The sequence below is a fragment of the Hemicordylus capensis genome, chromosome 2 (assembly GCF_027244095.1).
Source record: "Hemicordylus capensis ecotype Gifberg chromosome 2, rHemCap1.1.pri, whole genome shotgun sequence".
NCBI lineage: Eukaryota > Metazoa > Chordata > Lepidosauria > Squamata > Cordylidae > Hemicordylus > Hemicordylus capensis.
This window is the reverse complement of record NC_069658.1, coordinates 248,038,615-248,052,547: the sequence shown is the minus strand read 5'-3', so window position 1 is coordinate 248,052,547 and position 13,933 is coordinate 248,038,615. Positions and strand designations below refer to the sequence as shown.

General features: G+C 44.9%; 2 protein-coding genes across 8 annotated transcripts in view; one reads left to right on the top strand and one right to left on the bottom strand.

The window, feature by feature from the left end:
• Window positions 1–6,687, bottom strand: part of LOC128342596 (zinc finger protein 436-like) — a 55,910-nt gene extending 49,223 nt beyond the window's left edge. For all 3 annotated transcript variants that reach the window (XM_053290061.1, XM_053290065.1, XM_053290066.1), the window contains exon 1: window positions 6,327–6,687. The gene's annotated coding sequence lies outside the window, so the exon portion shown is untranslated. The remainder of the gene's footprint in view (window positions 1–6,326) is intronic.
• The window catches only part of LOC128342581 (zinc finger protein 239-like), a 48,055-nt gene that overhangs the window by 16,882 nt on the left and 17,240 nt on the right, over window positions 1–13,933 (top strand). For 4 of the 5 annotated variants that reach the window (XM_053290004.1, XM_053290007.1, XM_053290005.1 and 1 more), the window contains 3 exons: window positions 7,687–7,766; window positions 13,326–13,451; window positions 13,830–13,910. In XM_053290004.1, the coding sequence (XP_053145979.1) occupies window positions 7,687–7,766; window positions 13,326–13,451; window positions 13,830–13,910 (287 nt within the window). The remainder of the gene's footprint in view (window positions 1–7,686; window positions 7,767–13,325; window positions 13,452–13,829; window positions 13,911–13,933) is intronic. The other variant, XM_053290008.1, reaches the window with a different exon arrangement.

The window sequence follows — 13,933 nt, the reverse complement described above, 5'->3', positions numbered from 1 at the left end:
GAGACCATACGAGTGCCCCGAGTGCGGGAGACGCTTCCGTGAGAGGGTCAGATTAAGTAGGCATCGGAGGATCCACACTGCAGAGAAACCATGCGAGTGTCCTTGGTGTGGGAAGAGATTCCGAAGGAAAGGAAATCTGCTTGCACACCAGAAAATCCACACGGGAGAGCGCCCATATGCATGCTCTGAGTGCGGGAAAAGTTTCAGCGAGAAGGCCAAGTTGATTCGACATCAGAGAGTCCACACGGGAGAGAGACCTTACTCATGTCCCATGTGTAAGAAAAACTTTAATCAGAGGGAGACCTTAATGAGACATCAGCGAATCCACACGGGAGAGAAACCGTATGAGTGCCCCGAGTGTGGAGAACATTTTAGGCAGAAAGGGACCCTCCTTAGGCATCAGAGGATTCATACAGGACAAAATATTAACATTCCATAAAAAGGACGGAGGAAAATGTATCCCCCTAAAGACAAGCTTATCACTCATCAGAGAAAGGAATTAATACAATTTCACTGAGAAAAAGAGCGTCTACAACAAAATTAGTCATGTGCAGAATGAGGCCGTAGACTGAGGTGACAAGTTTTGTAGGGAGATGTCATAGTTTTGAATGATCTGTCAAACTTAAAACTCTTCTAGATAATCAGTACATCAGGGAGAGAAGTCTGCGAAGTCTTTCTTCCTGATACAATAGTGTTCTTCTGGCACAGAGGTTTTTTTCTTTATTAGGCATGGAGCATTTAAAAACAACTCTCCCTTTACATTTTGAAGGGCATGGACACTGAAGGAAGTGGTGAATGGCTTAAAAAGTGATCTGGACGAGATGCCCACCGGTACATGCAATAAGGACCGAGCTGTGCCAAGCTGTGACGTTGCAGGAGGACATCCCAATGTGCTCTTGGGGTATCCCTTTATCACATGAAGGGGCTGAATTGCCCCTCTGCCATCTGAATTGCCTCTGTACCTCTTTGAACAGGTATTGGGAGCACATTTATTTATTTATTTATCAAATTAATATACCGCCCAAACTTTCATCTCTGGGCGGTTAACACAAAACAATTTAAAACACATATAAAAAGTTAAAACAATTCAACAATTTAAAATCAACCACAAAATTAAAACCAACAAATTTTAAAAAGCTGAGAAGGCTTAGGTGAAGAGATGGGTATATAAAGTACAATAAATGGACACATCCTCCTCCACCCACATCATGACAGGCGTGCTCTTGATACCACCCCATCCTTAACTCCCTATTACTACACACTAAGGCTGGTCTTGCTTTTGTTTTTTCCTCCTCCTTCACACGGCAACAAGATAGAGAAAGGGACTGAAAGAGGTTCAGTTTAACTTCTGTTCTCAGCAGCGTGGGAGCTACTTCCCTGTGACTTCTTCCCACGGGACTCCAGTATTTCGGAACCACAAGGCCAAAGGCCCGGCCTCCTCCAATCAGGAGGGAGAATGATATTCACATGGGCAGGAACCTATCATGGGCCCTGCCCACATGTGGTGTGGAAACAAGCCATATAGAGGAGATTCCTGCACTGCTATGCAAATAGTCCAGAAGGGATAAGGCCAATCTAAAATCAAACCAAATACTGTTGATAACATCTATAGCTTGTCAAAATCAAATGACAGTGCAATTAAATCACAAATATAAAAATGGTCGAGTGAGATACAGGGAAAGAATTAAAAGAAAACATGTACAAAGCCTCAGGAAGACAAAGTGTGTTGAAAATTTTGGGGAAAAATCATGGCTTCCAAGTACTAATTTTCCTTTTTTGTGTCGGGGTGGAGGAAATAATGTCTGTTTATGACAGCATCTCTGTTTTGCGAGGAGAAAGTTCTATTGATAGTGTGTGAATATGGGAAAATCAATAAACTATATTGAAGCAAATGGCTTTGGGAGTGAAAGAGGATTATGATTATGGTGATCTGGAAGCCTCGAATTTGCATCTCTCTTTCCCTTAGCGGTTCTTGACCTATGCTGTCCTGGTCTGATTTTATTTTCTAATCAACATCCTTCCTTACATTATATCTAGTGTCCAGAAGACTGCTGGAGAGGCTGAAAAGTGCCACTGCTTCTGCACTTCTATCCAACTGTACTCCCAGCAAAAGGGTGAATGTGCAATGCAAAAGGAAAAGCAGTATGAGATCTGTGTGCATTCTGTGTCATCAGGATGCTTGTCAGTAAAGATCTGGCTAACTAGCTTGCAAGTCCCAAAATTATGAACTGACCCTGTACAGTTGAGTCTGTGTCAGAATCATGGCACCTGTGAAACAATAGAATCATAGGCAGATATTCAGATTAGCAAAGCACATGCACAAACACGCTGTGCAAGCACAAGGATGTTGCACTATGCCAATGCAAAGCTGCACAACCTCTACTGCACCCCCTGCTGGGTAACCTCTTCCTCAGGGGCGTAACTAGGGGAGAGGGGGCCGTGTTCTCCCCTCTCTCCAGTGGCCCCTCGCAGTGAGGGAGATAATGAAGAAGATAGGGAGGGGTTGAGCTGGGGGGGGGTGCCCTCAGGAGCCCGGTTCTTTGAACCCATCCACTCAATTATAGCTACACCCCTGCTCTTGGGAATGCTTGTGCAAGAGCACCCTTTCAGGATTCTGTGCAGTCACAAAATTTTCTTGAAGGTATGCAACTTTGTTTGTTTGGAGGTCAACCATAGGGGTGTCCTCAGAAAGCCCTGGCAGGGGGCAAATCAGCCAGTGCGGCAGGGCCCTTCCACTTAATTTTAATGTCAGCAACAAGAGTGGGGCTTGGTAGTCGCCCTGCTTGCCCCGCCATAAGGACAGCCCTCCGTAGAGTTTTAGAGTTCGAAAGGACTTGGGAAGTCTTCTAGACTAGTCCAGTCTCCTGCTCAGGGCAGAAGAAACCCCCAAGTAGTTGTATTGGGCTTCCAACAAAACAGCATCAGCGGCAGGAGTTGCTGGATTTTTCTAGTGCTCAGACCAGTAGGGCACACACCTAAAGCTGTAGAGCGCAACTACTTTGGCCCAAGGCATTTTGCTACCCAATCTTTGTTCCAACTGATGTTCGTCATGGTGATACAGAGGTTGTGGGGATGGAGCTGTCGCTCAGTTGTAGAGCATCAGGTTTGCATGCACAGGGTCCCAGGTTCAATCTCTGGCAGCATCTCCCGGTAGGGCTGGGAAAGACGCCTGCCTGAAACCTTGGAGAGCCACTGCCAGTCAAAGTAGACAATACTGATTTAGATGGACCAATGGCCTGACTCAGAGGAATGCTGCTTCCCATGTTTGTAAATCTAACAATGATTCCCTTTCACCCCATATGTCTAGTAAGGTATATTTTAATCCAGTATTTGTCACTCGTTGCTCTAGAAAAGCCCCCTGGCTTTTTTTGGGTGGAGCACCAAAAGTGTTGCCAATAAACTGCTCCATAGGCATAGGCAGAGATTTGGGTTTTCCAGAAAAAAATTCCCATGCATCTGCATTTGCTGTACACATTATTATTTCGAAGGGAAAGGGGTTATATCCTGAATACTGAGCTCTACAGGGAGTTGCTCTGTTGTGGAATTCCTTTAATAATGATTACCTTTAATTTCCTGGGGAGGCTTCGGTTAACTTCCTATGGGTGTTCTCTTAGAAATTCCTCTTAAAACAGAAGGCTGAGTAGGTGATCTCCCAAGGGAGACAACTGCATGGGGAAGGAGGGCACTGATTTTCAGCATGGCTTACTGTATGGATTTAAGAGTCTTATCTGTAGGAGGGAGTCTGTCCTTGGCTTATCTAAGTGTTTGCTCACAGCAATAGAGAGAGAAACTGCATTCCATTCTCAGTACTTTGAAGCTTGGTCTGTTCTGAAACCTCCTGTGTAGGCCTGGGGGGTGGGGGCAGTGGATATCAGAGTGCCATTTCCTAGTGCGCTACAATCACACTAATTGAGGGCACTTAAGAAAAGTCTGTCCAGAATGACCCACTTCTTTGAAACAGAGGAATGCACACAGGCAGAGGCTTCCCTGTTACTAGAAACAGTAATACAGACAAGATTCAATCTGGGGGTGTACTGGGGTGCAAGGGTAATATGCAGGCATAAGAGCAAAGTAGCCACAGAAAAAGAAAGTATGGGGGGGGTTTTCTGGAAAGTGGTTCATTTTGGAAAAATTTCAGTCCAACATCTCTGAATAGGTTAACAATCACAGTTGACATTACTGTTATATCACCATTCACATCCATAGAGTTTGCTTTATTTACTTACTTATAGAATTTATTTTTTTAAAAAGGTAAAGTTGCGCCATCGAGATGGTGTCAACTCCTGGTGACCACAGAGCCATGTGGCTTTCTTGGTGGAATACAGGAGGAGTTGACCATTGTCATCTCCCACACAGCGTGAGATGATGCCTTTCAGCATCTTCCTATATTGCTGCTGCCCAATATAGGGGTTTCCCCCAGTCTTGCTCTGTAGGCAAGTCATTTCCCTGCTGCACCATTAGGTGGACACAGTATTTATAGGGCACCCAAGACAATTTAGAACCACTGAGGCCATAATGAGGAACTATTATTATTATTATTATTATTATATTATATTATATTACATTTATATCCCGCTCTTCCTCCAAGGAGTCCAGAGAGGTGTACTTACACTGAAAGAGTTTCTCTTTCACAACAACCCTGTGAAGTAGGTTAGGCTGAGAGAGAAGTGACTGGCCCAGAGTCACCCAGCTAGTTTTATGGCTGAATGGGGATTTGAACTCGGATCTCCCCGGTCCTAGTCCAGCACTCTAACCACTACTACTCCCATCACCCCCAGCATATGTGGATGGAGTGATGGGAGTTGTAGTCCAACAACAACTGGGGACCCAAGTCTGGGAATCCCTGCTTTACAGAGAAACAAAAACGAAACATGAACCTGCCCCAAGGAACTTACAGTCAAAGATTGTGACAGGGAAGGAAAATAAAGGCAAGGCTAAACAAACAGGAAAGACATTCACACAGGGCATCATTAATCTGTGAAATTCGCTGCCCAAAATGAAGTGATTGCCACTAGTGGCTTTAAAAAGGGTATTGGACAAATTCATCTAGGACAAGTCTGCCAATGGTTTTGTGGAATCTCCAGAGGCAGTATCTCCCCTCTTGCCACTCTTTCATCATCATCATTACTATTACTATTATTACATTTATATCCTGCTCTTCCTCCAAGGAGCCCAGAGCCTACTACATACTTGAGTTTCTCTTTCACAACAACCCTGTGAAGTACCTTAGGCTAAGAGAGAAGTAACTGGCCCAGAGTCACCCAGCTAGTTTCATGGCTGAATGGGGATTTGAATTCTGGTCTCCCCGGTCCTAGTCCAGCACTCTAACCACAACACCACGCAAGTTTCCCAGGTGGTCTCCCATCCAGGCACAAAGTGCCTACTTAACTTCAGTAACATGGCTGCATCATTTGCCTTTAAACTGGGCTCTGAGGCAGAAGTGCATGTTGGTAATTGTGGAGCCTTTGGAGGGACCCCTAAAGGCCTCCCCTGCAATTAAGCATCATCACACTTGGCTGAGTGACCGCACCAACCGGGACAAACTAAAGAGGATTGGGGGGCGGACAGGGGCTGTGGAGGCCCTTGCCCGTGGCCCCTTAGACTCTGAAATGGGTGTGATTGCACCTGGCCTACCCAGTGAACTGAGGCCAGTATTTGAACCCGTCTCCTGGGTTCAAGTCCAGCACTCTAGCTACTTCACCATACTACCTCTCCCAGTGTACATGTTTAAGTGTCATGAAAAATTGCCATCTTCCCTTCCCCGCTGAGCTTCTGGTGCCATTTTTTCCAAAAGCAGCTTGATACACTTGAAATGTTCTCATCACTCATATCCAAACCAGGAACAAACTTCACCGGCTGAATTTCTGCCTGCCACACTGCTGAGAGAGGCATATGAGCAGAGACAGGGAGGGAAAGGTGGCAATCCTGCTTTGACAAGAGAAGGCAGCTTCTCCTTTCGACCTCATAACTAAACTCGAGAAGTGCCACTGGGAAAGCGATACCTGTTGAATTTCTGTTGTGAAAGGCCCAGGAAGCTTTTTCAAGGAAGACAGAAAAGGTGGCAACCCTCTTTCCTCCTTCCCAAACCCCCACCCCGAGGCGTGGTTGATTATTAATCCACTGTTTCTGGCCGCCAGAGGGCTCCGGTCATTTGCTCGGGACAGGAATGAAGCGCTCTCTTATTTTCCCGGTCCGTTTAGCGGAATGCACGCTTCCTCCGACACTAGATTCTGTATCCGGGCGGTGCCCATGTGAACGGCGACTGCAACCCCCCATTGCTGCATCGCAGGGATTCGAGAGACGTACAAAAGGTTCTTGTTTCTTACCTGGGGAAAGCCAAGCGAAGGCGTGTGGACACAACCTTAAACCGGTTTGAAACCAGTCTCTCCAGCACACTCGTTCCTGAAAGAGGCAAACTCCAAAAGAGAGGACTGGTTGTAATCTCTCGCAGCCCAAAGTCTCTCCAGGGGAAAAAAGCCCCCACAAAATGCCTCTTCAGTAAGATGTATTAAACTGGTTTCTGGTTCTGCAACAGACGCTTGCTTCGTTCAGTTGCATGCATGATTCCATTTCCTTGCAAGGAACTCTGGGAAATGTAGTCTTGGCCGCAAGTAAAACATTGAGAAATAAAGATATTATTTGCTTGAAGAACTACAATTCCCAGGGTTCCGCGGCAGGGGAAGCCAGTGGGCGTCTAACCGGTTTAAGTTTGCAATGTAGACATTCCTGCTAAGATCCAAGGATTAGAGACTGTGCTTGCGAGCTGTCTTGCAAGATTAAATATATACTATTTTAAACAAAAAAGAGAGACGGAGAGAACCTCGACCTTGACTGAAAACTACACGTGAAGGTGAAAGGGGGGTGCACTTTGCACATGCTTAGCGGCATTTTCTTCTTTAATAACAGCCACCGCCGAAGCTTTCCTCTTTTTCTGCGGACTCAGTTGGCTGCGGGCAAGGGCTGTGCTTGATCATTGAAGAGCCGGGGTGGGGGTGGTGAGCTTTGCACATGCTCAGAAGCATTCTCTCCTTTTCCGTTGTTTCAACCTCTTCCTGCCGAAAGGCCTAATCTCGCCTTTTTCCGATCGCCTGACAGGTGGGGCGATGCTCTTTGCACATGCTTAGAAGCACTTTTGTCTTCATGATTGCGTTCTTCTATATTCTCTAAAAACGTTTTTCTTCCACCTCGGTCTAAAGCTGAGTGGGAGAGAGGCCTATAATTTATCATGAAGGGTGTCTGTGTGATTGCCATTTGCACGTGCTCGGGAGAATGGTTTCTCCCTCTTCCTGGCCCCCACAAACTTCTCTTCGACTTCCCATGGTGGGTGGTGGTAGTTGGGCTACTAGCTTATTGGGAAGGGAGAATGCACTCTATATGCGTTCAGAGACCTTTGCATTTTGTTTGTTTATCTTACTGCCATTATACATGTTTTGAAGCTGTGGCCTTGCACTCCTGCTCTCAGCCCTGACTTGTATTTAATCCTGGCTTGCAGCCTGTGTGGGAAGGAGTGGAGTGCAAAATCACCATCTAAAACTCTTGATTATAGCTTTGTAAACTTAAATCCACTGCTCTTCTGCCCTGCTGAGAAAACTGGGTTGCTTGTTTTCTTCCTTTTAGTACCTTTAAACATGTTCCCTTCCTCTTCCAACCCCCCCCCCCTTCTCCTCTTCTCTTCTGTCCCAACAGGACCACAGTATCTTCTTGGAGATCGTCCCACTCTGACCATGGATAGTGGAGGTGAAAGGGCTGCGAAGGCGCTCATGCAGGTATGGGTGTGGGGAGGATCTGAGGAATTATTCTGCAGCTACTTCCACTGACATTTTTTAGTTCCCCTTTAAATTCTGTTGCACAATCTAGAATAATAACTGGGGACATTGGTCATACATAGCTCAGTGGTAAAACACATATTTTGCTTGTAGAAGGTTCCAGGTTCAATCTCCACCCCCCAAAAAATCCTGCCCGAGACTTTGGAAGTACTTTTTTATACAGCGCATAATTGATCTTTGGAATTCTCTGCCACAAGATGTGGTGATGGCCACTAGCTTGGATGGCTTTAAAAGGGGCTTAGACAAATTCATAAAGGACAACTCTGTCAATGGCTACTAGTCTGATGGCTGTTGGCCACCTCCAGCCTCAGAGGCAAGATTTATTTATTTATTTTTATTCGATTTCTGTACTGCCCTTCCAAAAATGGCTCAGGGCAGTTTACACAGAGAAATAACAAATAAATATTATAAATAAAATGGATCCCTGTCCCCAAAGGGCTCACAATCTAATAGATGCCTCTAAGAGATGCCTTTTAGTATTTAGGATGCCTCTCAATACCAGTTGCAGGGGAGCAGCAGCAAGAGAGAGGGCATGCCCTCACCTCTTGCCTGTGGGCATCTCAGAGGCATCTGGTGGGCCACTGCAGGAAATGGGATGATGGATTGAGTGGATCCTTGGCCCTGATCCACCAAGGCTGATCCATCCCTTTGGCCTGATCCACCAAGGCTGTTCTTATGACTTGGGAAATTTGTCAAGAGAGTGTAGTATTGGGCTCTTTATTTATTATGTTGTTGGATTTTTATTCTGCCTTTCCTCCAAAGATCGAAAGGTAACTTTGCATGATTCTCCCTGTAAGAGTAGATAAAGTTCAGAAAGTAGTCTTTCTTGCACACTGTCTTCAACTTGCATGCAATCGGTGTACAGTGTTTGCACACCCAGGCCCAATCATGACAAGACACGTGCGATTGGATGAACTAGGGCCACTTTTATTAATAAATTACAATAACCTGCAACGAGGAATTCACAGTTAGAGTGCGGGTCATACTGCACGGGAGGAGGCAATGGTCAACCCCTCCTGTATTCTACCAAAAAAACACCACAGGGCTCTGTGGGCACCAGGAGTCGAAATCGACTTGACGGCACACTTTACCTTACCCCCTCTGTGGGTCAGCCTCATAAGGAGGACCACTCACCATAGGGCAAAGGACTGGGTGTTGATTCAGCCTGGTGCCAAGTCCAGACGTCACCACAGTTGTGAGGCTTTAACTGCTGAGGGGAGGCGAACCAGCCCCCGCTCCACCCAGGCCACACCACTCTTGAGTGGTGGGCGCCCAGCCTCTTGAGTAGTGGCGGGTCCTAGCCCAAGGGCCGCAAAACCTGCAAGGGCTGTTCCTCGGCTGGCCTACTTGTACCTGACCACAGACAAGTGAGATATGGGCCTGTTTGCCCAAGGTTTGGTTAAACAACCATTGTTTCTCTTTGCTTAAGCCAAGCACCTTGTATTAAACCCTGGTCAGAAAGCTGCCATTTTGTTTTGGACTCCATTCCATTGCGCTGAAGAAGTGTGAAGCCCCTGTCCAGGACTTCACCCCACCCCAGTGATTGGCAAGGAGACGTTCAACAAGTTAATGGATGCAAATAGCCTGGCAAACAGCCCCAGGACATAATTTTCCTATTGAAGTGGAAGGGGTAATAATTGTTGAGCGTCTTTGGCCTTTCCCATTTTACACATGCACAGAAGATTACTTCCAAACCAATAATGCCCTCTTTATTTTATTTTATTTTATTTTATTTTATTTTATTTTATTTATTTATTTATTTATTTATTTATTTATTTAATATACCGCCCTTCCAAAAATGGCTCAGGGCGGTTCTCCTGGTTTGAAAAGTTATCTTAACTATGGTATTGATTGTCTTCCTGTAATCTGAGGTGAGAGATGAGTAATCTTCTGTATGCTTTTTCTCTTTTTGTGTTTTCACCATATTACTTCTATGAATATTTATATACTGCTTTGCAACAAATGTTCTCAAAGCAATTTACATAGGAGAATAAATAATAAATAGGATAGCGCTCTGTCCCCAAAGGGTGCATGCTCTAAAAACAAATATGAGGTAGATACCAGCAACAGGTCACCTTAAGTGGCGCAGCGGGGAAATGCTTAAGTAACAAGCAGAAGGTTGCCAGTTTGAATCCCCGCTGGTAGTGTATCAGGCAGCAGCGATATAGGAAGATTCTGAAAGGTGGCATCTCATACTGTGTGGGAGGAGGCAATGGAAAACCCTTCCTGTATTCTACCAAAGAAAACCACAGGGTTCTGTGGGCGTCAGGAGTCGAAATCGACTTGACGGCACACTTTACTTTACCAGCAAAAGCCACTGAAGAGATGCTGTGCTATGGTTGAATAGGGACAGTTGCTCTCCCCCTGTTAAATACAAGAGAATCGCCACTTTATAAGGTGCTTCTTTGTTCTGTTATTAGGGGAATAAGAGAGTGGAGTTTTCTAACAAGAGTTAGTTGTCTCTGAAGAGGAGAGATTCATGGATAAGTATTTTTTCCTAGGTCAGACATTGGGCCCCAGGTGTTGTCAGATTATTCAGGGCCCCAGGTGATGTCGGATTACAATTCCCATCATCCCTAGCCACAATGGCCTTTTGGATTAGGGAAGTTGTCGTCCAAAAACGTCTAGGGACTCACATTTGAGAATTCCAGCCTAGGCTTTAGACTTGCTTTGTTCCTGGCTGGGGCAAAGAAGAGCAGCCATCCTTCCTACGTGCAGCTTAGATTTTAAACAGGAAATACCTCTAGATCAGGGATTCTCAAAGTTGGGTCCTCAGATGTTATTGGACTTCAACTCCCATAATCCCCAACCAAAGGCTACTGGGGGTGGGGATTATGGGAGCTGAAGTCCAATACCATCTGAGGACCCAACTTTGAGAATCCCTGCTCTAGATCTTCACAACAGCCAGATGGGTTGGCACGCTAGAAATATATATTTCTGTGCTGCCTTTCTCATTTCCATCTTGAAGCTTTATTGCCTCTTTAAACTGATCCCTTTTAGAAAAAGAAAAAGAAATGATAACAAGTGTTTTACTTTTTACTATAATTGGACTGTGCTTGTTTTCATTCTCATTGATAGGCCTACCAACCCTTACTTGGTTAAATGCTATGTAATGGGTTTATGTTCTAGAATCTTCCTAAAGCTCCAGGAAATTCTCAGGCCAGTGGTGAATGCCCTACAGCCATTTGGCAGCTCAGCAAGGCCTCCAGTCTGCTTGAAGTTAATTAGTGGTGGCAGCAAAAGAGGGTTTTAAAGCATGCCTGATGAGGATTGGGACCTGAGTGCATATTGGTGGTGGTATAGTAAAGAGCCCAGCCCTTGGCCTCCTCGTTGTTGTTGTTGTTGTTGTTATTTACATTTTATATCCCGCTCTTCCTCCAAGGAGCCCAGAGCAGTGTACTACATGCTTAAGTTTCTCCTCACAACAACCCTGTGAAGTAGGTTAGGCGGAGAGAGAAATGACTGGCCCAGAGTCACCCAGCAAGTCTCATGGCTGAATGGGGATTTGAACTCAAGTCTCTCCAGTCCTAGCCTACCACTCTAACCACTACACCACACTGGCTCCTTAAAGAATCCTAGAATATTAGAGTTGGATGGGACCTTGGAGGTCTTCTAGTCCAAGCCACTGCTCAGTGCGGGAATCTGCGAGAGCATCCTTGACAGATCGCCATCAAGCCATAAGAACATCTTCTTGCATTTCTTTTTCCAGAGTTCATGTTCCTTTCTATTCTCCTCTTTGGGGCAGGACTTCCATTTTCTGAAGGAAGTCTTCTTCCCTTTTATAGCTTCCCTGACTCTACTTGTTAGCCATGCTGGCATCTTCCTGAACTTGGTAATACCTTTCCTCCTTCTTGGTATACATTCCGACTGAGCTTCTATTATTGTGGTTTGGAATAGGTTCTGTGCTTTCTGGAGTGATTTGACCCTCCTGACTTTCCCTTTCAACTTCCTTTTTACCAGTACCCTCATTTTTGAAAAGTTTCCTCTTCTGAAGTCCAACCCATCTGAGTTGGACTTCCTTGGCAATGCGCCACTTGATGGGTCTCTCCTTCTTATTTATTATTATTTCTCTGTGTAAACCACTTTGGAAACCTTTTTGTTGAAAAGCAGTATGTATATAAATATTTGTTGTTGTTGTATATAAACTGAATTGGATCACACTATGGTCACTGTTCCCCAGTGGTTCTACAACTCTGACATCTCACACCAGGTCCTGGGCACCATTCAGGATTAAATCCGAGGTCGCCTTCTCTCTGGTTGGTTCTGCGACCAACATTTGTAAGGCACAGTTATTTAGCATGATTGGAAATCTGGCCTCCCCTTCAATACCCGCATGTGAATTTGTCCAGTCTATGTGAGGATAATTGAAGTCACCCATTATTAAAGCGCTCTCGCTTGTATGCCTCTCTGATTTGCTTCTCCAACACCAGGTCACTCTCGACATTTTTGGTCCAGAGGGCAATAGCATGTCCCTAGTAATACATTTCCTTTCAATCCTCATATTGTCACCCACAATGATTCTGCGGAGGACTGTTTGAAGGAGAGCCCATCACTGCACAAGGCCAACTGTTGCACTATTGAACAGCTTTTACAGTTAGGACATTCCTCCAAATGCCTAGCCTAAGTTTGCTCCCTTGTAAATTTGCTCCTTTTGTTGCTAGTCCTGTCCTCAGGAGCAACAGATAATAAATCTGCTGCTGCTTCTATGTGATACTTGAAGATGGCTATCGTATCTCCCCTTTGTCTGTCCATCCTCCAGTTTACTCATAACCCAGCTCCTTCAGCCATTCCCATTCCAGTTTATCAATTTTATTTATTTATTAGAAGCATTTAATATTCCACCCACTCCAAAGACTTATATACAATGACATGTAAATAAGGTAACATTAAAAATTACAATCAAAATTTACATTAAAAATTGGAAACTAAAATAGATAAGAGAATTCCAAAGAAGTGGGGCAGCAACTGAAAAAGCCCTTCCGCGGGTCCTAGAACTCCGAACCTCTCGAAAATCAGAGACCGACAAAAGGGCCATCTGAAATGATCTAACAGGATGGGATGTAACTGGATGGGAGAGGTCCATGGGAGAGATCAATGTCCTTAAAGTATGGGGCCCAGAAATGGATACAATATTCCAAGTGAGGTCTGACCAGAGTAGAACAATTACTTCTTGTGAACTGGACACTATGCTTCTGTTAATGCAGCCTAAGATTGAACTTGCTTTTTTAGCAGCTGCATCACACTGCTGGCTCATGTTCAACTTGTCCACTAAGACAGCTAGGTCCCTTTCACATGTACTGCTGACAAATCAGGTCTACCCCATCCTGTACTTGTGCACTTGATATTTTTCCCCCCTTGCTGATCTCCACAGCTTGTCTGATAGTGAGTTGTCTATATCGGCAGATAGGTTGTGGCTTGTATGTACAAGTTTTCACATTTTTACACGAAAATTTCACATTCTTGGCGGCTTTGTGGTTTTTTCGACTCTTCTTTCATTAGGAGGTATCAAAGGAGCATCTGGTGGACCTGAAAGAGGAAGGTACGCCTAATGAGCTGAGGGGCAGCAAGGAGATGCTGATAGAAGATGACAAAGAGGAGGAAAACCTGGCCAGCAGTGAGTTAGTGGTAGGTGTTTCACTTTTCTTTCCTTGGTTTTGTTCCATTTAATTCATCTGTAGAAGGAGGAGGATCTGAATCAAAGCCTTCTGGGCTCAAAACCTGTTTTCTCTCTTAAGCAAGATGTGGCAGAGTAGAGTAAACAAGTGATAGAACAGACTGCTTACCTTCAGACTGCAGGTGGGGAATACTTCTCCATGGAGAAAACTCCTTGCAAGTAAAAAGCTAACACAACAGGGAGTGATGTCAACTAGAACTTTTCTCTCAGACATACTAGATTTTGAAATGTTGGAAAATACCTTCATAATGATGATAGCTTAAAAGAAGCTCTTAAAAGCAACTTCTTTCTCCTTAGCCAAGATTGATCTAATTGGTGGTTTGTTCCAGACTCCAGAACATTTTTCTGGGCTTATCAGTCAGCCGGCATCTGCTTCTCATAGTCCACCTTTGGCACCACAAGATAATGAGGTAAGCGTACAATTTATTGCCTA